Consider the following 27,886-nt stretch of genomic DNA (forward strand, 5'->3'; position numbering starts at 1 on the left):
CCCAGGCAGGGTCCACACCCCTTTCTTTAATTATCCTTTAGTCCTCTATCAGCAAGTGCTTCACCCAGACCAGACAGACAGGACCAACAATGGTAACAGGAGCAGTGCCACGTGGTCTGGAGCATCCACCAGCACCGTCTCGGCTTGTGAGGCAGCCTACCTGGCCATCCCATTCACCCTTCTGCCTCCACACCCAGCTAACTGCTGCGAAGAGTTTGTAAGCCCTTCCTGTGGTTCTCTCTTGTTCACCTCTCACACACTGCACCTCACTAAAACATCTCTGGGAAATTCTGACTTCCCTGTTGTCAGATACAGAAGCAGGCCCTCAATTCTTATTTTGTTTTTCTTACTTTGAGAGGTCTGCCCCTGAACTCTGACCCTCTTGTCTCCACCTCTGAAGCTGTGGTTCCAGGCAAACACCACCGCATGGGATCTCAGCTCTCATCTTGGTCAGCTTCTGGACACCATGTGTCACCACCACCTTGATGTGTACATCTGTACTCAGACTGGGGGAAGGCCTTGCCATTTCCGTGGGTTTGAGACATTGGGGTCTTTGACACGGTCATGCTCATGCCAACGAAGACATTCACTCAGGACGTCATTGGCTTCAACACACTACTGCTGCTTCTTGACACACTCGTGGGGGGATGAGCAAGACACATCTCTCTTGTTTTCCAAACGTATAGATGAGCTGTGTACCTGTGTACCTCTCCCAGCTTCACACACCAGTTTTATGCCCTCAAACTCACCCTCAGCAAACCCAGGCTCCTGCTGGCCACATCTCACTTTCCTCCAACTGTGTACTGCCCCCTCCCGCCTCTAGTAGCTTAATTTCCAAAGGCTTCTGTGGGAATTGCTACTCCGAGTTATATTTTTTTGCCCACATTTGAGGTGTTTATCTGCAAAGAATCATAACTTTCCTCTGTTCCTGGAGTTGGATGAGGAACTTTGAGTGCACATTCCTTGATCCCTGCTGGGGTCAGGTGAGAGTTCCTCCTTGGGTCAGGTGACAGTCCCTTCGCAGCCCCCTCCCCATTTGGTGTCATGGTATAAAAGCTAGCCCCAGCAGAACAATAAACGAGCTGTTGTTTTACCTCAACCTTGTGTTCTGTGGATTTCATTCAACCTGGACACCCTCCGCCGAGACTCGTGGTTCCAGACCGTGCTGGCGCGGTAGGCTTCTGCTCATCCCTCATGACAACCCATCAGCACCTCCTTCTGTCGCTTGGCCCCGACCTCCTCCTCTCCCTCATCACTTAGCAGCCTCTTTGGTTGTTGCCATTCCTGTTCCAATAGCTTATTCTCTATGTATTACCCAAGGAAACTTTTTTTTTTTTTTTTTTTTTTGGAGGCAAGGTTGTTTCTCTGTAGTTTTGGAACCTGTCATGGAACTCGCTCTGTAGACCAGGCTGGCCTCCAACTCACAGAAATCCACCTGCCTCTGGCTCCTGAGCGCTGGGATTAAAGGCCTGCACCACCACTGCCTGGCACCCGAGGAGACTTTTAATATGGTAGTCACATCCTGATGCTGGGGCCTTCAGCATCTGCCTGTCCATCTGCCCTTCTCTTCCTGGTCCACTCTCTGCCCCTGCATTAGTCTTTTTTTTTTTTCTTTTAAAGATTTGTTTTTATTTGTATGTGTGTATGCCATGTTTGTGTTGGTGCTAGAGAAGAGCATCAGAGTCCCTGGAGCTGGAGAAACAGGTGGTTAAAAGTCACCTGATATGGGTACCAGGAAGCAAAGAGTAGCAAAGGCTCTTACCTGCTGAGTCATCTCTTCTGCCCCTCATCAAACTTCTTGTTGCTTCTTCTGCCTTGGGGCCCTGACTTGACGTTCTATAGCAAAGGCTTAGGCTATACAAACCACACTCATGATATTTACACATTTATTATGTATCTCCTATAAAACACAGCTCTGTGAGGACCAGGCTTACTTTGTTCCCTCTCATGATCCCATTACGAGGCTGCTGCTCACTAAATAAATATTGTCTGACTGACTAATGATTGTTCAGGCGCAGGTTCCTACACTCTGTCCTGTGGCATCTCAAGCGTGGTGAAGGCTTGGTGCTGGCTGTGTGGTCAGAGGAACTGAATCTCCAGTTCTGTGTTTCTGGTCTCAGGTCCAGCAGAGCAGGAAGCAAACATGCCAGAGCACTGCTGATTGCTGCTCTCCAGGATTAGCAACAGCCCGGATGCTTCGTCCACGGCTTTACAGTGTACGGAGTGCTGTCACACTCGGTGCTGTGTCTGGGCCACTCAGGTCCCGCAGAAGGTGGACACAGTGAGGATCAAGATGCCCCTTCTGTACCTGGGTTCAGCATCTGGCCTGAGGCTGCACAGGAAGTAACCCTGTTGCGTATTGGGCCAGGCCTTCCTGTGTAGCATGGGCCACCACACACTGGCCAGAGAAACTGCTACCAAACATGGTCTCCGGGGTAGAATGGAAACACTTCCTCTCCTGGAACAAACCACTAAATGAAAAAACGTGAATCATTTATTCTTTGGTTGTCTATACAGACATTTAAATATCATGCTGCCATTTGGCAGCTGCCTACATAGGCCCCAGGGTGGTTCTGGGCCTATGTCCTGAGCCCTCAGCCAAGCCCGGAGGAGTGGCGCCCTGCCGCGTCCACTCTAAGAACAGTAGCACCATGGGGAAGGCTGTGGGCAGGATCCTTTGGCTGGTGAGCGGACAAAGGTGCCCCTCACTCTGCAGCCGAGGGGCTGGGAAGTCCAGGCTGCAGGACAGAGTTCCCATGGGTCCAGTGACACCCATGTGTGACCTAGCTGCTGTCATAGCTCATCTTTGTGCTGCAACTCTCTGTCTGACAGAGACTTGTCTCCAGGTTTTGGGGAGCCCTGTTGGTCGTGCAGGGGCTGCGTTTGGGGGATGTCCACTTCTTCTGGGCTGAAGAGCATCTTCACCAGGTCATCTGCCTGCACCCTGTCCTGCAACAGAAAACCATTTCTCAGCAAGCAACCTCACCCCCCGCCCCCAGCCTTGAGCTGCTGCTTCCAGAGAGAACAATGGCAATGCTGCCATAGGACCACCTCTTTTCCCAGCCGGTCTAAACTTTGGTGCCTAAGCACTGGTAGTTGGAACAGGGTCCAAGGAGTGAGCTGGTCCCCTACTCACACGTGAAAAGGATGGTCCAGGGAGGGTGAGGCAGCAATGCCTGCAGTAAGTGCACGGGGTGGGGAGTTCCTAGCCCAGAACTCCTTCTGACTGACCCACTAGCAGCAGTTCTCAGAGGAAGGGCCCAGAGCCTTCGGAAACAGACAGGCAGGCCTCACACAGCTCTTACTCGCTCACTGTGTCGAGGGTCCAGCGTGAACCACAGGGCAATGGCACAGCGCTGCCCCCTGGTGACAGCCTTCACTCCGTGTGGGTTCTCAGTGCCGGAAGAGAACCCCACAGCCCTTCCACACTGGGGCTGCACCTCTGCCTATGGAGAGAAAAGAGGCGAATTGCGAAAAGGTCTCAGGAGAGTAATGGGTAATTAGGACCAGGAGGACAGTCAAAGGAGAGCTGTCATATCCCAGAGTCCCTGGCTTGGGGACAGGTACCACTGGGGGAAGCACTGGGGACATCAGCTCTAGAGAACAGGGCTTCTGTCCCCGGGATGAGGACGGGGAGCACTCACCGTCACAGTCTTGGCATCTAGTTCAGTGAAGTAAAAGTTTCCTCCATCAAAGTCCCCATTGAGGTAAAGGATGGCACTGGAAGGCAGGGAATCCAGACACGGCTTATCCCTTGCTCCCTGGAACCCCCTCTGTGTGCTTTCTTTTATTAAAGATTTTTATTTATTCTGTATACAGGGTTCTTCCTGCATGTGTCCTACAGGCCAGAAGAGGGCACCAGATCTTATTACAGATGGTTGTGAGCCACCATGTGGCTGCTGGGAATTGAACTCAGGACCTCTGGAAGAGTAGCCAGTGCTCTTTACCTCTGAGCCATCTCTCCAGCCCCCACTGTGTGCTTTCAACCAGCAGCTGGAGGCCAGAAGCTTTTCTGAAGCTATACACATCTCACAAGGTTCCCCCCCACCAACCTGAGAGACTCCATCACACCCTAGGCTGGTGAGCTTGTGTGCCCAACCCCGCAGGTCCTCCTATCACACCCTTCCTGAGGGCTTCCCCTACTAGACAGTCTTCCTGTGTCTTCCTATGTGGAAACTAGGGTGAGGACTGGCCCCTGCAGACAGCTTGCCTCTGTCTGTGTGTGCACGTGTGCATGAAGGGTGGGGAGGCAGAGTACAGGACATGGATGGACTTCTGAGGGCAAGCACAGTGCCCTGGCGCCCCCCTGTGGTGCACTTACCTGTAGTCTCGGAAAGTGTAGGCAGGGGGCTCCTTGATGCACACGAGGGACTCGGCATTCAGGATGCAGTTATCCACATGGACTGGGTGGCTGCTGTCCTTCCTCTCAGCCTGCGACTCTGAGGCCAAGAGAATCCATGTTAGAGTAGGACATACAAGAGACACAGCGAGAGACTTTCTTGTCGACAGATGGGGCAGGGGACAGAGGTGTGCCCTCAAACGTATGTGAGTCTATGGAACTGTCACGGACTGGGCTGTGAGGAGTCTTTGGTTAAGCTACAGCTTAGCGATGCCAACAAAGCAGACTGGGCTGAGTGCTATCATCCTGGGAGAGGTAGAGACTTTCTTAAATAGAAGGACCATAGTGGTAAACAGAGGAAGGGCACAGCAGGCCTGCAGGAGGCGCGGTGCAGCTCAACAGAAGCAGCAGAGTGCAGCCAGAGAAGTGGAGCTCTGGCACTGGGGATGGTGGAGAACCACACAGGGAGAGAATGTGGAAAGACAACAGACAGGGTGACTGGAAATGCCAGTGGATCACACCTTCCTCCAGTGTAAACCTTGGCACACTTTGTGTGGGGATGGCAGATGCTGCCCTATCGGGTCCAGCCACTCATCAGCACCTGCCTGTCTTCCTCTACGCCTCTCCTGGGGCATCTCTTCTCTCTGCCTCCTTGCCACTTCCAGATTTCTAGCCTTCATGCTCACCCACTGTGGTCACTGCTGACCAGCTCCCCTGACTCTATTCTGCTCCACCTGCTCCCAATCTCGCCACATACAGCAGTAAGATTCATCTTTTAAAAATGAAGGCTCTGCCAGGTCCTCCAGTGTCTGCTGACTCCTCCCTGTGCCAGCACTCCTCCACCTCCAGGCTCTTGGCACGCAGCCAAGTGCCTGACACATTCCTGGTGTGTCCAGATTTTCTTCGAGCTTTTAACACCCTGAGGGAGAGAGAAGTGCCAGCCACCTTCCAAGGAGGTGTTGGTGCCAGAGTCTTCTGAATGCTACTGAAGGGCAGAGCTGGCTGTGGGCCACAAGTGATCCCTGTAGCCTGGCTCTGCCTCCCCCCTGCTCAGGGAAGCACAGGGGATATCAGGGAGAACAAGGTCTTGTACCTCTCTGACTTCATGCCCTAGCTCCCACACAAGACTGGTATCTAACAGTTACTAAGAGAGCGCTTGCTTGCAGCACAGTGCAGGACCGAATGAAAGCAGACAACACGAACTCCAGAACATGGTTCTCTGTGAGTTGGCAACACTCTTAGCTCCCATGGCTCCCATGGTGCTTCCACTCTGTTAGAACTGGTCTCCCTGGCTTGCAGGGCTTCCTGTTTCCCTGTGGACTCCACAAACACATCCATTCTGCAAACTTCCCACCACTTTCCCTGGAAGGCTTCCTGACCCCTGGCTAGTTGACGGGATCTTTCTCCATGCTACTGCCAGGTTTCTCAGCCAGCATGAAGGGACCACACCCTCTTCTTCTCCATGTCCGCAGTGTCCCATGCAGCGACAGGGCACAGCCTACTCGTGAGAAGCTGCAGGGGTGACGAAGCCTACCTTCTATTGCAGTGCGGCACACGAGGTGGGAGTAGGAGAAGTAGAGGGGTGTGTCCAGGCGGAAGTAGGACTCCATGACACGCCGAACCTTCTCTGTCACATTATAGTACATGTGGGCACTCTGCAGAGGAACTTTCCCTTCCTGCCCAAGCTGCAAAGAACACTGGTGGTCAGCTGCCCTGACGCTCCTCTACAGGCTGTCAGGACACTGAGGTACAGGCTGCATACCGAGAGCATCTCCCTCCCGCTGCTGAAGGAGCAAGCTCTTCTCCTCTCCTCTCTCCTTCATATTTCATGTACCCTGTTGAGGAGCACGGCCTCTGGGGTCAGCCGCGATTCACAGGCAGCCCACACGCCTGGGGACCCATCTCATCTCACTTGCCTCATTTTTATTACGCCTCGTCTAGCAGCCAAGATTTACAGGGAAATCTCTTTGGCAGAGCTTTATCTTCACTCCCTGGCAGCTGCAATGTCAGCAACGCGACACTTCTCCCTGTCGACCTCCCGCCCCGACTCCTCCAGAGCTGGAGTGCCCTCCTCCTCCTTGGCCAGCAGATTCTCTCTGCTCCATGCTCTAGAGAGCCGGGATGGATTTTACCTTGAGAGCCTTGAGGACGGTGACACCGTAGAACTTTTCATTTGGGGTGTGTGGAGAGGTCTGACCTCGGTAGCCATCTCCGGAAGTTGCTGCTGCCTAATGGGCCCAGAAGACAAGACAAGTTAGTCAGGGCAGTCGAGTGTCTGATGAGGGGTGACAACTAAGGGTAACAGGGACCGATGCACCCAGGAGGAGCACTTGGAAACGGGGCGACCCTTACGTTGGTCAGTCTCTGCAGCTCCTGGCACTCGTCGTCAGAGATCACACCATCCATCACCACCCGCTGGGAGCCGTTCAAGACTTTGGAGTTCATAGTGAGACTGATGCCTTCATACAGCAAGGGGCCACCTGCAAATCAAGGACAAGACTGACCTCCTTGGAAAACACAGGCATTCCAGAGAAAGCCCCATTCAGTCACTCCAGAGGACAGAATCAGGAGGTCCAGATCCTAGGCCTCAGTCTGCCAACGAACAGCTGCCAGCTCTTGGGCCTCTACCCACTGAGTGAACGGCTACATGTAGTCTTAAAACATGCACTTCAGAATTAAAGAACTGGGTTTGAGTTCCCGAATCCCCCACTTACTGTGTGACCTTAGCAAATTACTTAATCTACTAAAATTACTATGAGGTTAATTTCTTTTAAATATTTTATTTTTATGTGTGTAGGTGTTTTGCCTGCATGTATATCTGTGTACCACGAGTGCCTGGTGCTCAATGAATTCAGAAGAAATCAGATCCCCTGAGACTGAAGTTACAGACAGTTATGAGCCACCCTATGGGTTCTGGGACTCAAACCTGAGTCTTCTGGAAGAGTAGCCAGTGCTCTTATCACTGAGCCATTCCTTCAGACACATTTTTTTTTTCTTTTTCAAGACAGAATCTAACTGCGTAGACCAGGCTGGCCTCAAACTCACAGATATCCACCTGCCTATGCCTCCGTGTGCTGGATTAAAGGTGTGCACCAACACGGCCTAGCCCAACCTTAATTTTTGATCAATTACTCTAATAGCAGCTACCTTATGAGTTTGACAGCAGACTAATGTGAATAACAAATATGGCAAGGTAAACTCTCAGTATAGTATCTGGCAAATAGCAAACGCTCGAAGATGCTGCCTGTGATACTTTCATCATCACACTATGTACAATAGCAGCCTTGTAATCTGCCTATCCTACCTCTCAGACATGATGAAAAGCAAGGAAGACAGCAAGCACCCTCTGAAAACAAAGCAGTGCTGGACAGACTTCTCACATGCTGATCCTGCTGAATGCACCCAGTCAGTGTGAGCACTGGCAAAGACCCTCTCTCCTGTGGCTGTCAAGTGCTTGCTCAGGCCACACCAGACACCTGGTCAACCCCATCTACATGCTGAGAACCTGTGAGGGATGCAACCGAGAGCCCAACCCCTGAAGACATCGTTTCCAGGTCAGACAACAACCAGCGTCAGGCATACTACAGAGCCCTTACAGACTCAAAGGTCTCTCTGCGGTGTCCTTAAGGGCAGAGGTGGCGAGAGGTAACTTCAGGACAAACATGAGCAGCAACCTGTGGGCCAATGGCAGGCTCGGGGGACCAGAAGCAGCCCGTCTCGTTTGATGTAGAGGCAGGGAGGATGCACAAACGGAGGATGAACACATATAGAGGATGTGAAGGGAGGATGCTTGACTACTGTGGATACATGTATGGTCCTGGTGTTTGTGTGTGGGAAAGGATGTAACAGACAGGAAGTGACATGGAAGAGGAAAAGGCAGGAGAGCAGAGAATGGCCATCACTGGGGGTTGAAAGTATGGCAAATGGAGTAGAGAAGACAGGAAGATTTTGCCTTTTGATAATACCATGAGTGGCCAGAAGAGAGTTGGGAGAGGGAGACAGGAAGGTTTATGCCATCCACACTTACTGTGACTATGCTAGTCTAACTGACACAGGAATCTCACTTCTAAGGCAAAGGCCCATTCTCAGGGCTGTCTGGATGGCAGTTCCTTGGTGTGTTGGATGTGGAGGAAGTCCTGGTGCTTACTGTTCAGGCAGAAGCTGGTATATGATGGGCTGAGCAAAGCCCTAGCGGGTGCTGCTGCCTGATAAATGTGGGGAGACCTGTCTGGGGGCCCACTTTGCGGGCATGCCCCCTCTGCTGGCTCACCTTCCCTAGTCAGTCTGCTCACATCCAAAGACTCCTTGGTCTTTTCCTCCACGAGGGTCTCGATCTCCTTCATAAGGTCACCAATCTCCTGGGAGATGCGGGCTGCAGTTTCACGTTCTGACCTGTGAGCATGGCAGTGTTGAAGGTTGTGGGGGCCGGCCCCGGTTCCCACCCCAGGTTCCCCGACTGGACCTGCCCACCCCTGGCAGGAGTTCTCATCTGCCTGGGTGCAGGAAGCCTCAAGTGCTTCGTCAGACCGATCCAACCATGGCATTTCTACCAGGCCCTCACTTCTGTTTCTCTTGCAGTCTCTTGGGAATCACCTCTTCCGGGGTCCATGAGTCCTGAGATGGGTCAGAATAACAAGTAGGGTGACTTAATCTTCCAGGTCCCAGTGTATGACACGGGGCTTCCAGTTCACTGCATCAATGCCTGTGATGAAGTGGGCCCTTGAAACCTGTCACTTCTAGTGGCCCAGGGTTCCCTTTCCCCTTCCACTTTGTCTCCCATCCTCAGGGTCCACACATCCCATGCTTGGCTCAGCCCCAGTCTCTCCTCAGAGTTGTGCAGCGTGGACTCCCTCACCTCTCAGTGCCTCCCTCTTTCCCTTCCTTCTAGTTTCTGCTTTGGCTCACCGGATCCACAAAGGGAATTCCGAAAATGTCATAAGCGAAGAAAAGCAGTTCCTTCTCCAGCAGGCTTTGTTGTCGGTAATCCTGGGCATTCTGCGGAAACAAAGACTCTCCTGGAATTTAGCTCTACCCTTTAGCCCTAGCGTGGTCCTCCCTGGCATTTTACATTTCCCTATGTGACTGAGGTATTTTCTCCCCATCACAGGTTATGTGCTGCCAGTCTGGGTCAAAGGTCTCTCTTCTGTGCTCAAGAAGACCCTGAGGGCAGCATAACTCAGCTGCACTGGATGGAAGATCCCAGGGGATCTCCCAAACAGATCTGATAATTCCCAGAATGGGACATGTGCTTCACAACACCAATTTTTTTCTTTTGGCTTTTGCTATTCTGGGAACCAAATCCAGGGCTTCAAGCATGCTAGTAAGCTCTCTGCCAACAGAGCTGTATCTGCAGCCCTCCTTTTACTTTCCTTATTATATTTTATTTCCTTTTCCTTTAGAGACAGGGTTTCTCTGTAGCTTTGGAGCCTGTTCTGTAATCAGCTCTTGTACACCAGGCTGGCCTCGAACTTACAGAGATCTGCCAGCCTCTGCCTCCTGGGTTCTGGGATTAAAGATGTGTGCCACCATCGCCTGACATATATTTTATTTCTTTACTTCATGTGTCCTGGAGCATATGACTTCCACAGTGCATGTGTGGAGGTCAGAGGGTAACTTTGTGGAGTCTGTGGTCTCCATCCACCTTTATGTGGGTTCTATAGATTGAACTCAGGTCACAAGCTTGTGTGGCAAACAATTTTTTTTAAAAGAATCTTTTATTCTATTTATTTATTTATTGTATATGTGTGCACATGCATGCATGTGTCTGTGTGCATGTGTGCATGTCTACATACAAACGCTGCAGCCAGTGCAGAGGTTGGAGGATAATTTGCCAGTTCCCTCCTTGCATCACATGGGTCCAGAGATCAAACTCAGGTCCTCAGTCTCGGCAGCAAATGCCTTTACCCACTGAGTCATCTTGCTTGCCATTTTTGTTTTGAGACCAGGTCTTACTATGCAGCCCAGGAAGCCTTTGCTTCCTGAGTGGGAGCCCACGGGTTAAAGAAGAAGGGGCAGTGGGACTGAAAGTGACAGTCCACTCAAACCCGGGGACTGGGTCCTCAGGTCCATGCACCCCTCAGAAGGACCAGACCCCATCCCATGTGTGCTCAGGGGGAGGGCTTACCCAGGGCAGGGAAACTGAGTCCTTTCTGGGGTCACATCTTTGCCCAGGTCCCCTGCTAGGATCCAAGCAGCAGAAGGAAGAGAAAAGGACAGTAACAAAGGTGAGGAAGTTCAAGGGGAAACATGTTAAAGGAGTCTACTCATCAGCTACCAGAATCACCCAAGAGGAAGAGGAAATCTTAAGTTTAAATTGTTTGCTTCCTCCTCCAAATGCCAGACACCAAGCCACATGTGCTACTTCATTTTACTCTCACCAACAAGTCGATGAGGGTATAGGAAGCAGACCCCATTGCTGTTATTTGTTAGCCAACAATGACCTACTGAGTATCAGCCATGTGTCAGGAACCATGTCAGTACAGGGACAAGGCAGACAGCAGATTCCAGTCGCCACTAATTAGTAAGATCCACTGCACAAATTATGTCATCTGCATGTTCTCATCGCTACAGCAGGCAGAATGCCTGCGCAGAGGCCAGTCATACTGATTACAAAGGGGGAAGGCCTGGGCTGGGGCTCAAACCAATGCTGGTGACTCCCTTCCTGGTGGAGAGTTCTAGATAAACATTCCCAGGTGGAGTGTTTTCTTTCCCCTTCCCAGGCTAATAGGTCACAAGGAAGGAAAAAAGTGTTAACCAAGCAAGACAAAGACTGGAAAGGGCTTCTTAAAGCTAGACGGCCACCACCTAGTGGCCAAGACGGGTAACTACAAGAAAGCAAGTGTCACCTGAAAGGAGCTGACAATAGGATTCTTTTCTCTGGAGACTCAATTCCAGGGAGCTGTGTGGGAGGAACTATGTCTTCCCCTCAGATAGAAGTCTTTCTTTCTCATTCTAGAGCTGTGAGAAATGCTGACTGATAGGAGAGAACAGGGAGACATGCACTTGGGAGGGAACAGAACCAGAAACCCATTATGAAGGAAACAGCACTGGCGTTGGGCAATGGCATCCAGCAGCATCTGGGTTGGGTGCCAAGCAGGACAGAAAAACCTCTGTGTGCCAAGTTGAAGAGCACACACCCAAATCCAGAGGCTGCTGTGAGGTTCTAGCCTCCTGCAAACTCCTGGTACTCCTCCCCACCCTGAGTGACAAGCTGAGTCCAGAACCTGTCCCACCCCGCACCAGCAGCACCCTTCTGCTTTCTGATTGGGTTCAGCCAGAAGCTGTCCTCACTGAAGCAACCCCCTCACCTTCCGGGGACTGATGGAGCTGGCTTCTTCTTCTCCAAGCATGGCTGTGTAATAGGCCAGATTCTGGCTCATCACCTCATCATTAGGGAAGAAGAGAAGGTAGGTCTTGGCGCATTCAATAGCCTGTGTATAGTTCCCAACTGTAAAGGAAGAAAAGAGGATGTCTTTGAGGAAAGGGTGTAATCATGGGTACCAACATCCATTTAGCTTCTGGTTGCAGAGAAGCCTTGCGGCCATGATGACAGGGCAAAGCAGGACTTGCTACACAACATGCCTTTTTAGAAGAGGAAGATTATAAACAGATCTTTTCAACTCAGCTACACACGCACTCGTGCATATGCTATAAAGGCTGGTGCCCAGTAGGTACCCAGCAAACAACTGCTGATTTGCTGTCCCGTGCCCCCCTCCGCTGGATATTTTTAGTCCCTTTACTGGGAGGAGGTCTGGGCATGTCCTGTGAGCTGGTTTCAACAGTAGTACAGCTTTACTTTTGCTATTCATTTTAATTCAAATGCAAAAGTAGATCACAAGAAAGAGGCCCTAGAGTCCTCTGTTCTCAGCTTTTGGGCCACTGACATTGGCTACCTTGGCCGGTGGCTTGTGACCGAAATACCCAGGGATCACTGGACATGTGGCCTCCCATAGACATATACGCTAGACACATTGAAGAAGTAGAGTGGCTGCAAACCCTGTCTGTCTGGCTAACCTTCTTGTTGAGGCATCAGAAGAAAGAAAGTAGACCTTACTGTTATAGTAGGCAAACTGTAGATAATTATAATGTGAAGGAAGGAAGTCTTCAAACGGCTTTTCTCGACTTGGGTGGGAAGCCAGCTCAGTGACACAGCTCTGCTTACAGCTGAGGACCTGGACATAATGATCTGGAAGGAACCAAAGATGAGGAATAAGAAAGTCATGGTTTAGGATTCAAATTCTAGCTAAGACAGACAAATTGAAGTGGAAAGCAATCTCTGTGTGGTGGATATACACATGTATTTGTGCAGGTGTGTGCAGGGGTGTGGTACGTGTGAATGCACATGTGTAGAGACCAGAGATGATGCCAGGGGTCTTCCTCCAGCATTGCTCGCTTTATTTTTCGAGACAGGGTCTCTCACACAGAAGCTCATACATATGATGAGACTGTCTGACCACCAAGCTCCAGCACAGGGATTACATGGATGTGCTGCTGTGCTTGGCTTTATGTGGGTGCTTAGGAATCTTTTGCTTGAGGCAGAGGCAGGCAGACCTTTGTGAGTTCAAGGTCAGCCTGGTCTACAGAGCAAGTTCCAGGACAGCCAGGGCTACACAGAGAAACCTTGTCTCAAAAAACATTAAAACAAACAAACAAACAAATAAAAAAGCAAACAAAAATGAAAAAGAAAGAAAAAAAGAAGAGACTGAGGATGAGGCCTCAGATAGTGTGTGCATGCATCAGCGACCTCACAACTCTGGGAGGGTGGAGGATGGACGGACCTGTGATGGCCTGGAAGAGGTCAGCACTGTAGTCTAGGTAGTTGTAGCCATCGTAGTCATAGGGCCCTTCGCAGAGGGCACGGCACTCCTCGTCAGCCACAAAGTACTCTTGCAACGCCGCCTCTAGGTGGGGCACAGCTTCCTGGGGCTTTTCCTCGGAGTAGAGGCGCACTCCCAGCCGAAACTCATGCTACTGGAGGAAAGGTATACTCAAACAGGCCCCAGAGGAACTCTCCACCTGTCTTAAATCACTGTCACGAAGGTACTAATCCCTACTTCTAAACTGTGGACGGAAAGGGGGAGTATGGTGCCGCTACATAAAGAAAGCTGTGAGTAAAAGGGCTTCCCGATACCTTTGAATATACACACAGAACTCTTAATTCAGGGGAAAGGCAGAGTTTGCTGTAATCCTTATACTTTTCTGTAGAGCCTATAGTTTTCAGATAACGGGCTAGAGAAAGATGGTTCAGTGATTAACAACATGTACTTTCAGAGGATTTGAGATTAGTTCCCATCACCCACACAGGGTGGCTGGCAACTGCCTATGACTCCAGCTCCATATCAATAGCCTATGATATTTTCTTCCGGCCTCCTCAGGCACCCACATAAATTCTCTCTTTCTCTCTCTCATACACACACACACACACACACACACTAAAATAAAACACAACCCACTCCTAGCCCCCTTGAAGCAACGTCTCATACAACTTGTATCTTAGGTGGGTATCAAACCCACTAATTGAAATCCTGATTTGATTTCCTCTATCTCACCAGCACTAGGATTACAGGTGTCAAGTTTACTTTTAGAAGTCATTCTGGAACTGGGGAGTTCTTAGCATGTATACTGTGTATGTGTGATGTCATTCTGATAATGTTTCTTATGTTTATGTGTATATGTGAATAATATATATTATATATATATAAAAATTTTTTTTTGTTGTGGCATACAAACCCAGAGCCTTGTGTATGCTAATTACATGTTCTATCAGCGAGTATATCCCTAGGCTCTCTAATGTTCTGATTTATAAACTATTAAAATGACAGAAAACATAAGTTCTTTATAAAAATGCTACTCAAGGGCTGGAGAGATGGCTCAGAGGTTAAGAGCATTGCCTGTTCTTCCAAAGGTCCTGAGTTCAATTCCCAGCAACCACATGGTGGCTCACAACCATCTGTAATGGGGTCTGGTGCCCTCTTCTGGCCTGCAGGCATACACACAGACAGAATATTGTATCCATAATAAATAAATAAATATTAAAAAAATGCTACTCAAATGTTAGGTCAAAAAGGGTGCTGGAAATATATATAGACTACAATATTAAATTAGGTTAAAGAATTAATTATGAAAGACTTGGGGCCAGCTTGCACTACACAGCACCAGGACTACACAGTAGCTCTGACATTGACACACCCACGCGTGTGCCCGCGAGTGCACACACACACACACACACACACACACACACACACACACACACACAGGGTGAGGGGTGTCTTTTCACCATATGGGGCTTGGCCTCGAGATCCTTGAAGTCTTCTTCCTTTACCCCAGACATGGTTTGGTAATAGTCAAGGTTCTGCCGCATCTCCATGTGTTCAGGATTGCCCACAAAGAAGGTGTGCGCTGCCGCCACAGCTTTCTCTAGCTTGTTTATCTACGGATGAAGTAAAAGACCGAGTTTCCATCCAAACTCTGTGGGGTTTTCATCGTTTGCCTGGTTGGTTTTTCTGTGGGTGTGTCTACTAACATGAGGTGTTGCGCTGTAGGTCAGCCTCAAACTCTCGATCCCCCTGACTCAGATCCCAAGGGCTGGGATGACAGGTGAAACTTTGTCTCCAAACAAACAATTGAAATGTAGCGACTAAAGAGTCTAAAGCCCCAACGATCTGGGAATAGGGTAGAAAGGGCCAGGAACAATTACACTGTGGTAAGGATCCAAGGGCTGGGACCAGAGGACGGCCACCATGCCCAGTGTTCCAGGACGGGTGCCTTCCTCCTTACCCACCCCACCTAGGAGCCTTTTCACCTCTAGGCACTGGCGCCTGGCCTACTCTGGCGGGCTACAGCACAAGCGTTCTTTCTCCTCTTTTCATTGCCCACTTTCTCCTTCCACCTATCCTATCCATCTGGCTTCCAGAATTAGCCTTCTGAAAGCTAAGTCTGATGGTGGTTGTCCCAAGTGTGCAGAAGGTTCTTCTGAATTCAGCCTCCCTAAACTTTGTGGTCACTTCTGTTCTCCACATACACCCCCACACAGGAGTCACCCAGTGAACTGCCCCCATGGCACATGCTCCTCTCCCCCTCACCGGGGGCGGGGCGACAATCTTCAACGCCACCTCTTCTCTCAGGCAAGCATAATTTAACTGAAGTTTTTCCCCCCTTTGTGCTCCCACAACCCTAACTATCTGCATAACCACTTTAGCTAGCCCTTAGTGCAGTGTACACAAGGAAAAAGAGTCAACCAATTATTTTAATCACCTGCCCAAGAACCGGAATGTAGCAGATGTTCAGTCATTGTCAATGCCAATAAATTTTAAGTAGTGCTTTTAAGTGCCATGACCTAAGTCAGAACCCAACCATTTGGGGCTTGTAGGTCCAGCTCTCCTTCCAATAACCAGAAGGGATGGAGGGCAGAAGCAGAAATCTGAGGTCCCCAAGAGCCTCTAAGTCTTTTAGGGAGACTCGAAGGTCTCTCAAACTGTTTTTGTAGATGTACAGTCTGTGTGAGCAGCCCCCACCCCCAAATGGGACTAATAGAATCTATTCAAAAAACGCTGCTTCACGGCAAATCAGTTAAAAAACGCCAAGTGCCCTGAGTCCTGGAAATACACGCTGCCAGACAAGTCTGCTCCAAGCCCGTTTGTTGACTTGGCCCTAAGGCGCTGCGGCATCCTTAAAGACAGTCATTTTCCTTAATCACAAATACAAAAACAAACAGCAACAAAACCAAAAACTGACATACTACCCAGAGGGTCCTCCACAGGGAAGAGTCAGGCAGCCCATGCTGGCGACGTGGCAATCCCACGTCCTCAAGGCGCTGCTCTTGAATTCGGGAGCAGGAAAAGCATGATTGGAGAAAGAACCGGAAGGAAGATGCTGCAGAAGCGCCTAGCTTCTCACTTGGACCACTTGCAATGAAGTAGGGCTGGGAGACCCAAGCGGTCGCCTCGGTTCCCTCTAGGAGGCCTTACCAGAAGGAAAGGTCAGGTTCTTCTGGGCTTGGGCTGTCACTACGGGGTAGACCTTTAGGGTTAGCGCCTGCCCATAAGAACTGGATGAAGGGGCCTGAGTCCGCCAAGAGCTCCCTATCCAAAAGGCCCCTTTCCTCCCTGCGGACTCGTCCCTGTTCTGCTCCCCGAGAACCCCAGGACTCCCCGGGCCGATGGGCTCCGGGCTAGTCGCACCTTGAAGTAGGCGACTTGCAAGTAGTTGTAGGGACTCCTCTTGTTGAATTCCAGGTCCAGCTCCTCACTCAGTAAGTGGGCAGCGGGCGGCCCGAGGCAGCGTCGCAGACAGGCGGCACGGCGCAGCAGGGCCCCGAAGAAGCGCAGGTCGCGCAGGGCGGCGGCGCCCAGGTCCTGGCTCAGGTTAGGGGCCGGGCCGAGATCGAGGTCAGGCGCCCACGGCAGCTCGGCCGCGCAGCGTGTGCGGCAGCGCAGGCGGAGGGCACGTAGGGTGGCCCGCGAGCGCAATGCCCGCTCCATGTTCAGGACCACCCCGGGCCAGTCGCTGCGCGCGTAGGCGGCGGTCCCCTCTGCGTAAAGCAGATCAGGGGCTGCCACGTCCCATCCAGGCTCAGATTCCTCCGCGGCCTGCGACGCGGCAGCTGCGGCGACGGCTAGCAGCGCGGCCAGCAGCCTCCTGGCGCTCACCGCCATGGCCTGGCTCCTTCACTTAACGGGACAGCTCGCCTCGGGCACAAGCCAAAGTCCCGCCCCACAGAAGCCACACTCGGAGAGAGCCACGCCTCAAGCCCCGGAGACCGTGGCCGGGAAGCTTGCACCGCCTCTTGCTTTAAACCAATCGGAACATTCGTTCTTCGCGGGGCTCCGCCTCCAAGCTCAGACACGCCGTTCAATGGCTTGCGAATGAGAAAGCCCCGCCCACAAACTCTTGTGCGCCTGCGCTTCATTTCCCCCGTGGGCTGTGGGGCCGAAGTGCTGTCATGGCGGACCCGGAGGCACCCGGCCGGTTGGAAAGAGGCACTGGAAATCTAGGGGTACAGGAGGCGGCGGGTCCTGGAGGTAGGTGGGGCTGAGTTGGCCGAGGGACGAGGTCGTAGCCGGGCGGCTCATCTCTGCTGCCTCGCGGGAGGCTGAGGGCTACAACTTATGCCCGTGTTCCCGGGTGTGTGTCGCAGGAGCCCTGGTGGAGCTCACCCCGACCCCCGGCGGCCTGGCTCTGGTGAGCCCCTACCACACCAACCGGGTCGGGGATCCTTTAGACCTCGTGGCGCTCGCCGAGCAGGTGCAAAAGGTGAGGAATAGCCATCTCCGTACTTTAAACCCTGCCTCTTTGGGCTCCGACCTAAAATTTCATCTGCGTCCTGGGACAGCCTGTGAGCTCGGCAGTACTACCATCCCATTTCACACACGAGGAGGATCACTCTATCTCCAGTTCTTTCTTGTTGTTTGTTTTTGATACAGGATTATCATGGAACTCACTATTAGACTGGTCTGGTTTCCAACTCAGTTGTTCCAACTGCCTCTGCTTCCTGAGTTCTGGGATTAAAGGTGTGTGCCAGCAAGCTCGTCTTCCATCCCATATACTTGAATAGTTAATTATTTTATGCTGCTTCCCGTAGAGTCTTTATCTGCTACCTAAGACGTTGTGGAAGAAATATATGCTATTTCCTTTTAAACAAAAAATTGGTGCAGGGGGTGTAGTTTAATGGTTACACCCCTTGCCTAGGCTGAATTTGATCCTCAGCGCCACCAAAAACACATGTAAAAAGGGACAGGATAAAATTCTCATTTTCAATGAAAACAACAACTGGAGACAGTTTCATCTTGCTGGATAGCCCAGGCTGGCTTCCTATTCAGCCTCCCAGGCTGGGTATTAACAGGGGCTGCCACACCTGATGAATTTCAATGGGTTCAGTATTCCCATGTCCAGAACTTAGACATCAGTTCCCATAATAAGTAGAATAATGGAAAAGGCAATAGAAGTTTGGGCACATTAGCTTTGGATGGGTTGCTTCTCTCTGGAGCTCAGGGTCTGTAAAATGAAACATTTGAGGTGGGAGAGCCCCTAGGTCCTTCTCTTCTTAGCAAGACTTCCAGCTGTAGAATTCTTTTCAGTACCAGAGTCTGACTACTTTAAAAGCTTCTAGTGTCCCCTCCCTCTTGTGTAAACTAGCTTATTGGCAATGATCATGTTCAAAAGATTGCTTTGGTCAAGAAAATTAATGGGGCTGGAGAGATGGCTCAGTGGTTAAGAGCATTGCCTGCTCTTCCAAAGGTCCTGAGTTCAATTCCCAGCAACCACATGGTGGCTCACAACCATCTATAATGGGGTCTGGTGCCCTCTTTTGGCCTGTGGGCATACACACAGACAGAATATTGTATACATAATAAATAAATATTTTTTCTTTTTTTGTTATAAATAAATAATTTTTAAAAAAGAAAAAAAAGAAAATTAATGATAATGTGACCAAATCCCTCATATAAAAAGCTATGTCTGCTGTTTTATTTAAGAAAACTTCAAATGTTTAGGAAAGCCTCTTTAATTAAAACCTTACTTTTTTTAAAAAAAAATAGAAATGGGAACAAAATAGAACTTTTGTGGATTAGAAGACTATCATGTGTCTATTTAGTCAAATTGCTATTGAGAGGGAAGTAGCAAGGTTCAAAATCTTGGGCAAACAGTACTTTGAGTTTCTCTGAGTGATAATCACAGTCTCAGCCAAAGAAAGAAGGAATGCAGTTTTTGTCTTTTATACCATAACCTAGTGAAATATAAAGGTTATATTATTATGTTGCCTCCAATTCTCCAGTGTAACCAATTCATCTTGGAGAAACTGAAGCAAAAGATGCTATACAAACAAATTGAGAGTTGGAAAGATGGCTCAGTGGTTAAGAGCACTGACTGATCTTAGAAAGGACCCAGGTTCTGTTATTAGCACCCACATTACAACTCACAATCATTTGTAACTCCAGTCCCAGGGGATCAGATGCCCTTTCTGACCACTGTGGACATTGCTTGAACATGATGCTCCTACATGCATGCAGGCAGACACATATACCCATACAATAAAAAGATCTAAGGCTAAGTGAATCAACATATGAAATGCACTTGCTAAGAGGACTGGCTCATGGCTCCCTTAATATGTGTTCAGAAAGCTTTGGGAGATTTGGTATTGAGGCATGGATTTTGGAATTAGACTCATCTGTGTTCGGATCCCTCAACTGCCATTTATTAATTGTAAAACCTCAGTTGCTACACCTGAGTCTTAATGCCTAAGTAAGGTTATCATATCTAGAGAGCTAGATGTCATTATTAATAGAGGTTCTTGGACTGGTTAGGTACAGGATCAGTGCTTAGCAATTGTAAGTACCTTTGAGACTGGAGAGATGCTCCGGGGTTAAGAGTACTTGTTCTTGCAGAGGACACATGTTTGGTTTCTAGAACCTACCTGGTGGCTCACAGCCATTCATTACTCCAGTTCCAGGGGACTGAGTGCCCTCTTCTGAATTCTTCAGGTGCCAGGCACACACAGTGCACATATACAGGTAAAACACTTATATACTCATACTGTCTTAGTTAGGGTTTCAATTTCTGTGAAGAGACACCGTGACCGCAACAACTTTTATAAAGGAAAACATTTAATGGGCTGAGGGGGGACTTAGAGCTTCAGGGGTTTAGTCCATTATCATCTTGGTGGGACATGGTGCCATGCAGGAAGTCATGGTCCTGGAGCTGAGAGTCCTGCATCTTGATAGGCTGGCAACAGGAAGTGAACTGAGACACTGGGTGTATCTTGAGCATTTGATATCTCAGAGCTTACCTCCACAGTGACACACTTCCTCTAACAAGGCCATACCTACCTCAACAAAGCTACCTCTTAATAGAGCCACTCCCTGTAGGAGCCATTTTCTTTAAAATTACTGCATTCCACTCCCTCTCTCCCAAAGGCTTTTAGCCATATCATAATGCAAAAATCAGTCTCACTTGAAAAGTCTCTATCACCTGTAACAGTCTCAAACTTATTTAAATGTCTAAAGTTCAAAGTCTCTTCTGAGATTCGTGTAATCTCTTAACTGTAATCCCCTGTAAAATCAAAATAGAAATGCAGATAACATACTTTCAACTTATAATGGCACAGGATATACATTATTATTCCAAAACATAGTGAAGGGCGCATAGTGAGGAAATACGAGACCAAAGCAAGACCGAAAACTAGCTGGACAAACTCAAAACTCTGCATCTCCATGTCTGATGTCAAAACTTTCCAGATCTCCAATTCCTTCCAGTTTTGTTGATTGCAACACATTTTTCTCTCTTGGGCTGGTTCCACTCGCTGTTAACAGCTTTTCTTGGCGGGTATAGCATAGTTCTCTGGCATCTCCAACATCTTGGGGTCTCCAACAAAATCCAGGCTTCACTTTCACATCTTCATGAGTGGCCTCTCTGGGCCTCCATGCAGGGATACCCATGCCTGGCCTCAGTGGCTTTCCTTAGTCATGGGGGGAGGCTCCATAATCCTTCTTCTGTCCTTGACTCTAAAGCCAGAACCACGTAGCTGAAGGTGCAAAGTTCAGCTGGTTTCAGTTGCTGAAACACACCATGACCACAGTGATTTTTATAAAGGAAAACATTTAATTGAGGTAGCTTACAGTTTCAGAGTTTAGTCCATTATCATTATGGTGGGATATGGTGGCATGCAGGCAGACATGGTGCTGGAGAAAGAGCTGAGAATTCTATATCTTGATCTGCAGGCAGCAGGAAGTGAACTGTGTTCCACACTGGGTGTAGCTTGAGTATAGGAGACCTCAAAGCCTCCCCATACAGTGACACACTTCCTCCAACAAGGCTGCACATTCTAGTAGTGCCATATCCTTTGGGGGCCATTTTCTTTGAAACCACCACACATATAATTAATAAAAGTTAAAAAAATACTCTTCATTTCTCTTTAGTTAGGTTCTAGTTTACATGCTGCCACCTTAAAAGGAAAAGGGGGATTAGAGAGATGGCCCAGCCATCTTGTTTGTTTATGTTTTGAGACTTGCTGCTCTTGCAGAGGACCTGGGTTCAGTACCCATTCCCATAAAGATGGTTTATATCTCTACAACTCTAGTTCCATAGGCCCTGATACTGTTTGGCTTCCTCAGGCACCAAGCAAGCACATGGTGCACATATATACATGCATGTAAACATTTGTATATAAAAAATAAATTTATTTTTGTTTTTTTTTGTTTTCAAGACAGGGTTTCTCTGTACTTTGGAACCTGTCCTGGAACTCACTCTGTAGACCAGGTTGGCCTTGAACTCACAGAGATCCACCTGTCTCTGCCTCCCGAGTGCTGAGATTAAAGGTGTGTACCACCACTGCTATGCTAAAAATACCCCTTTAAAGAAAAGGGGGTTGATTATGAGGTTGCCCCATTCTGAACCTGCCTTACATATGGAGGCAGCTTCCCTCTTCGTTAGCCGTATGGATTTTCTTGTCTTAAGAACAAAGTGCGGGGGCTGGAGAGATGGCTCAGAGGTTAAGAGCATTGCCTGTTCTTCCAAAGGTCCTGAGTTCAATTCCCAGCAACCACATGGTGGCTCACAACCATCTCATAATGGGGTCTGGTGCCCTCTTCTGGCCTGCGGGTATACACACAGACAGACTATTGTATGCATAATAAATAAATATTAAAAAAAAAAAAAAAAAGAACAAAGTGCATCTCTCCCCATGAGCTGTAAGACCATCTGTTGCTGCCCTTTCCCTTTTTAAATTTATTATGTGTATGTGCTGAAGTTCTAGGTAGTATGATGTAGGTGATCCAACAGAGGTGATGGTCAGAGTCCATCACAAGCATCTTTTGATTTTTTCTTGCTGTTTGTTTGAGACACAATCTCAGTATGTAGCCCTGGCTGTAGACCAGGCTGGCTTCCAACTCACAGAGCTCCACTTGCCTCTGCCCTCTGAGTGCTGGGATGAAAGGCATGTGCCACCACATCTGGCTTGATTTTCATTGTAAAACTCATTTTTTTTTTAATTTTAAAAATGTTCAAACATTGAACCAGCAGTGGTGGCACATGCCTTTAATCCCAGCACTTGAGAGGCAGAGGCAGGTGGATCTCTGTGAGTGTGAATCCAGCCTAGTCTTCAAAGCGAGTTCTAGGACAGGCTCCAAAGCTACAGAGAAGCCCTGTCTTGAAAAACAAACAAACAAACAAAAAAACCTTTATTTGAGCCGGGTGGTGGTGACGCATGCCTTTAATCCCAGCACTTGGGAGGCAGAGGCAGACAGATCTCTGTGAGTTTGAGATCAGCCTGTTCTACAAAAGCTAGTTCCAGGACAGTCTCCAAAGCTACAGAGAAACCCTATCTCAAAAAACAAAAAACAAAAAACAAAAAGTGTTCAAACATTTAAAACAAATGGGTTGAGTGTGGTGGTGCACATCAATAATCTTCATACTTGGGAAGAAGAAGCAGAACGGTTGCAAGCTTGAGCCAGCCTGGGTTCATTAGTGAGTTCCATAACTAGTAGGAGACTGGTCTTTCATTTCCAGCCTTCCAGACCCGAATAACCACACAGAAACTATATTAATTACAACACTGCTTGGCCAATGGCTCAGGCATATTTCTAGCTAGCTCTTACATCTTGAATTAACCCATTTCTATTAATCTGTGTATTGCCACAAGGCTGTGGCTTACTGGTAAAGGTTCTGGGTGTCTGTCTCCAGCAGCTACATGGCCTCTCTTTGACTCCACCTACTCTCTCTCTTTATCTCTGTTTGGATTTCCTGCCTGGCTTTACTCTGCTAAGCCATTGGTCAAAACAGCTTTATTCATCAACCAATAAAGCAGCACATATATAAGGAATCCCACATCACATAACAGCCTGGACTCCACAGTGGGAAAGCAAAACCAAACAAGGGGCCTGAGAAATGGGTTTAGTCGTGCAGAGAGGAAAGGGAGTGATCATTAGATGGAGGATGTGCTCATGTTTGGTGGCAGGAGGTGAGGATGTGGAAGCACCAAAACCTTGTGAATAGAGCTGAGAGTGAATGGTAGTGGAGATAGATGAAGGGTGTGGGATCATTACAGTGTGGGCTTCTCCTGAGTTGGGCTCTAGGGTGGGTGGGAATTTACATGGCAATGGAATAAGAAGAACACTTTAGGTAGAAGCAGAAGCTTTGGCATAAGTTCTTGAATTGCATCTTGATGTGACCACAGGTGACACTGACCTTTTCACCCTACAGTGTGATTTCTTTCCTTTGTAGGCTGATGAATTCATCCGAGCAAATGCTACTAACAAGCTGACAGTCATTGCTGAGCAAATCCAACACTTGCAAGAACAAGCTAGGAAGGTGAGAAAGGCCAGTGCAGGTTAGGCAGGCTTTTCTTTTCCTTTGCTTGGGAGGGTAAGTCCAATTTATAATCATGGTGCCTTCTTTGTTTTTCGTACATTCTGAACATGTAGACCTTTTGATTAAATGTCAGAAATATGTCCAAGAGGTTTCGTTAGTTTATTTCGTGTTGCTATGATGAAATACCTGGAGCAGGTTAGCCCTATAATGATGTTTATTTTGTACATACATTTAGAGGTTCGAGGGACATGGTGCTGGTGTAGCTCAGCTCTGGGGAGAACTCTCGGGGTCACATCTAGTCACAGCAGAACATGTGTGGGAGAACAGACACATCTTGAAACAGGGCTACAGATTCAGACGTCAGGCCCTGACTTTTACAACATCGAGTTCTGGTTTGTGTCTTCACGTCACTCTCCCCAGAATTCCCTTCTGAGGGCAGTGCCCTCCCTCTTATGTCACTGTGCTGGTGGCCAGGCTCCTAGCATCCTTTAGGAGACAAATGACATCTGAACCATAACAGAAGTTAAGCAGAAGTGAGTTTTGTTTCCTATCCAGGAGAAAGGTAAGACAGAGCTTTTTAAAGGAGGAAGAGTTTCGTTTTTTTTTTTTAATATTTATTTATTTATTATGTATACAATATTCTGTCTACATGTGTGCCTACAGGCCAGAAGAGGGCACCAGACCTCATTTCAGATGGTTGTGAGCCACCATGTGGTTGCTGGGAATTGAACTCAGGACCTTTGGAAGAGCAGGCAATGCTCTTAACCACTGAGCCATCTCTCCAGCCCGAAAGGAAGAGTTTCTTAAGAAATGTACTTAAAAAAAAAAAAAAAAAGAAAAGAAAAGAAAAAGAAATGTACTTGACCCAGGAAAAGAAGAACTTAGAATCCCCCAAGTCAGCCGCACCAGCATTTAAACATCTCCCCCTCTAACAGCTTACCCAGCACCGCAGCTTGTGTAGCCTCCACTCTTCAAACCGTCTGCACCCCAGTAGTGAACCATTGCTGCTGGGGAACCAGACTGCAAGCTTGGAGTTAGTGCTTTGGTTAGGGTGATGTGGGTGAGGCTGGGTACCTCTGACTCATCACCTGCCTTACCTGTGTGGCTGGCAGGTACTGGAAGATGCTCGCAGAGATGCTGACTTGCACCACGTGGCTTGTAACATGGTGAAAAAACCTGGCAGCATTTACTATCTTTACCAGCGGGAAAGTGGCCAGCAGTACTTTTCCATCATTTCTCCAGAGGTAAGAACATTCATTCTTAACTCTAGGCCAGTCCAGCCTTTGAGAAATGCTGGGTATGTTTGTATGAAAATGTAGCCTGCAGCTTGGGCAGTGGTTTCCTAGAAAGTGAGGTGATGTGAGCCCAGGTATGATGAAAAGTTGTGTGGGTGCTTGAATGATATTCTTTCCTTTTTTCTTTGTTTTTGTTTTTCAAGACAGGGTTTTTCTGTGTAACAGTCCTGGCTTTCCTGGTAGACCAGACTTGCCTCAAACTCACAGGGATCTATCTGCCTGGCTCTGTCCCCCAAGGGCTGGGATTAAAGGCATACGCCACCACCACCTGATGATATTCGTTATTTCTGTTGTGTAATATGACTTCCAGTGATGGTTTGAATAGTCTGAAGTGAAAAGCATAAAAAGAAGTCTGTGTAGAGAAAGAGCCCTGTTCACTTCTCATCCTAATGAGGACTTGCTCCTTTGCCCTCTAGGAATGGGGAGCAGGCCGTCCACATGACTTCCTTGGTGCCTACAAGCTGCAGCATGACTTGTCGTGGACTCCATACGAAGACATTGAGAAGCAAGATGCTAAAATTGCCATGATGGACAAGCTGCTGAACCAGCCCATGGCCTTGCCCCCATGCACTGAACCCAACTTCCAGGGACTAACTCATTGAGACAAGGCCTGACCACCACCAACCATCTCCTTGTCTGCATTCTCTTCCTTGTGTGTGTGTGGGAGGCTCATGAGGACTTTGGGTTTTGGGGTGAATCATGAACTTCTTGGAAGGAGAGCCTGGTGGATGTAGACACTGTTTGCTGTCAGTTGGGAGGGTAAGGAGTCGCTGAACTCTTGTGGGATCTTCCTGGGCCCACTGATGCCCAGTCACTCGGTTTCAGAGGATTAGCTAATGCTCTCCTTCACCTCAGCACTGGGGAAGGAAGAGCCCTCTTCCTACAACAAGATGGTGGGTCATTTTCCTGTCTTTTGTGTCAGGTTGGTATTGAAGCTGTCTACGTACGTGCTGTGCCAATTTAAGGTTGATTCAGGAATTGCAGTGTTGCCTACGGAGGATAAAAAGAAACAGACAACTTGGCATGGCTGGTGAGAGTGCTGATTCTAGAGTTTCAGGCCTCATAGCGTCCTGGTTCGCCCTTCTGCCCTCCCTGCCTAGTGAGTGACTGGAGCCTGAGGCAGTCATCCTAAACCTAGCAGAAGCTTAGAGCTGGAGGAGGTGGCAAAGGCTGCTGCTATTGTCTGAGCCCACTGCCTGAGCTCAGCACACCACAGGACAAACCCATCAAATGGCATTTCTAAGATAGAGTGTGGAAGGGCTGGAGAGGGGGTCAGCAGTTTAGGGTGCTTGCTGCTCTGCTAGAGGGCCCGAGCTCTATTCCGAGCACCCATGTCGGGCAGCCCACAAGTACCTATAACTCTTTTTTTTTCGAGAGAGGGTTTCTCAGCAACTATGGAGCCTATCCTAGAATCCTGGAACACGCTCTGTAGACCAGGCTGGCCACAGAGTCCCGCCTGCCTCTGCCTCCTGAGTGCTGGGATTAAAGGTATGCACCAACACTGCCTGGCCCACCTGTAACTCCAGGAGACCTCATCACACTTTTGATTTCCATGAGCTATGTAGACACCCAGATATACATATACATACATGTAAAATCTTTTCCAAAAGAGACTGTGGAAGAGAGTAGAGCAGTGCAGGTGAAAACAAGAAGAATGACTGACCTGTCCACAGATTGTGGGTTGACTGGGATTATGTGTTTAGAGGTTTTTCTGTAGCCCAGGTTAGCCTGCAGCTGACTAGCACAGGCTGGCCTTGATCAATGTGATAATCCTGCCTTAGCCTCCCTAGTGGACTGAGCTATCACACCTAACACGTTAACACTGATTGAAACTCATTTTTATTGCTTACTGAATAAGTCATGAACTGTAGAGGGACTGGGGATGTAGCTTAATGTTAGTGTGTTCACACAGCATGCATGAGGCTCTGGTTCCATCTCTAGTACTGCAGACAAGCAGTACCGAATGGGGCCTTTTATGCCCAAAACTCCTCTTTTTTTTTTTTTAAAAAATATTTATTTATTATGTATACAATATTCTGTGTGAATGTCTGCAGGCCAGAAGAGGGCACCAGACCTCATTACAGATGGTTGTGAGCCACCATGGGTTGCCGGGAATTGAACTCAGGACCTTTGGAAGAGCAGGCAGTGCTCTTAACCACTGAGCCATCTCTCCAGCCCCTGCCCAAAACTCTTTTGAGTGGATTTTTTTAGGTTCTACTTTGTTTCCTATTTGTTTGGCTGAGTTAGCTAAATTTATAGCATATGCAGAGTGACTGCTTCTTCATTGCTGTGTAGGCTATTGTAATGTGTTCATAAAGAACATGAGGGAGGTGGGCTGGAGAGATGGCTCAGTGGTTAAGAGCACTGACTGCTCTTCCAGAGGTCCTGAGTTCAATTCCCAGCAACCACATGGTGGCTCACAACCACCTATAATGAGATCTGGTGCCCTCTTCTGGCCTACAGGCAGGATACTGTATAAATAAATAATCAAAAAAAAAAAAAACAAAAACCATGAGGGGTATGTGCTGAAGCCCACAAGCCCAACTTCAGGTATACACTGTGTCTTGTTGTTCATGGCTTCCCTTATGAACAATGCACCTTGTGAGCTAGAAGTGGCCCATGCCTAGCACAAGAAGCCAAGATCTAGCAAGGAACATGGCCATTCAGTTCACACAGAACTGTCTTGTGTGAGCTGCGGAAAGCCCCTCGCTGGGAAGCTGCAGACCTGGTAGACTTTACTGGGGTGTTTTGGATCCTGACTCCGGAACGTTGCCCAGGTCTAGAGGAGGTTCTGACCTGGTGGTAATGATGGTTTTGAGTAGTGCATGGTTCGTAGGGAAGTAAGCATTGTCGCAGGTCTAGTGGTTTACGGCGACACTCACCTACTCATGGCTTCACTGTCTTCAGCCTCAGGGTTTCTTTGGTACTGCAAGGCTGTAGTTAGGTTTTTGGC

At 48.7% G+C, this 27,886-nt stretch overlaps 2 protein-coding genes across 2 annotated transcripts; one reads left to right on the plus strand and one right to left on the minus strand.

Moving 5' to 3' along the window:
* Positions 1–1,872: 1,872 nt before the first annotated feature.
* Positions 1,873–17,019, minus strand: P3h1 (prolyl 3-hydroxylase 1). The gene is made up of 15 exons (XM_048434597.3): positions 16,519–17,019; positions 14,616–14,768; positions 13,117–13,306; positions 12,393–12,524; positions 11,647–11,786; positions 9,245–9,334; positions 8,901–8,953; positions 8,610–8,731; positions 6,692–6,819; positions 6,472–6,567; positions 5,874–6,024; positions 4,322–4,439; positions 3,645–3,720; positions 3,306–3,446; positions 1,873–2,949 (listed from the first exon to the last, which is right to left on the minus strand). The coding sequence occupies exons 1-15, from the start codon at positions 16,990–16,992 to the stop codon at positions 2,794–2,796; spliced, it is 2,220 nt and encodes a 739-aa protein (XP_048290554.1). The 5' UTR covers positions 16,993–17,019; the 3' UTR covers positions 1,873–2,793.
* A 186-nt stretch (positions 17,020–17,205) lies between these two features.
* C3H1orf50 (chromosome 3 C1orf50 homolog) lies at positions 17,206–25,955 on the plus strand. The gene is made up of 5 exons (XM_048434598.3): positions 17,206–17,358; positions 17,475–17,590; positions 23,552–23,638; positions 24,751–24,882; positions 25,350–25,955. Exons 1-5 carry the CDS (start codon positions 17,280–17,282, stop codon positions 25,533–25,535), a joined length of 600 nt encoding a protein of 199 aa, XP_048290555.1. The 5' UTR covers positions 17,206–17,279; the 3' UTR covers positions 25,536–25,955.
* The last annotated feature ends 1,931 nt before the right edge of the window (positions 25,956–27,886 follow it).

This window comes from Myodes glareolus, chromosome 3 (genome assembly GCF_982192425.1).
Source record: "Myodes glareolus chromosome 3, mMyoGla1.1, whole genome shotgun sequence".
Taxonomy (NCBI): domain Eukaryota; kingdom Metazoa; phylum Chordata; class Mammalia; order Rodentia; family Cricetidae; genus Myodes; species Myodes glareolus.

What these genes read in the sequence shown, in the direction of transcription:
- C3H1orf50 (XM_048434598.3), top strand. Translation starts at nt 17,280, where the DNA reads ATGGCGGACCCGGAGGCACCCGGCCGGTTGGAAAGAGGCACTGGAAAT. An exon ending in TGCAAGAACAAGCTAGGAAG is followed by an intron (nt 23,639 to 24,750) that starts GTGAGAAAGGCC and finishes TGTGGCTGGCAG; the next exon opens with GTACTGGAAGATGCTCGCAG. An exon ending in TTTCCATCATTTCTCCAGAG is followed by an intron (nt 24,883 to 25,349) that starts GTAAGAACATTC and finishes TTTGCCCTCTAG; the next exon opens with GAATGGGGAGCAGGCCGTCC.
- P3h1 (XM_048434597.3), bottom strand. Translation starts at nt 16,992, where the DNA reads ATGGCGGTGAGCGCCAGGAGGCTGCTGGCCGCGCTGCTAGCCGTCGCC. An exon ending in TACACTTTCCGAGACTACAG is followed by an intron (nt 3,721 to 4,321) that starts GTAAGTGCACCA and finishes CCTGCCTTCCAG; the next exon opens with TGCCATCCTTTACCTCAATG. An exon ending in TAGATGCCAAGACTGTGACG is followed by an intron (nt 3,447 to 3,644) that starts GTGAGTGCTCCC and finishes TTCTCTCCATAG; the next exon opens with GCAGAGGTGCAGCCCCAGTG.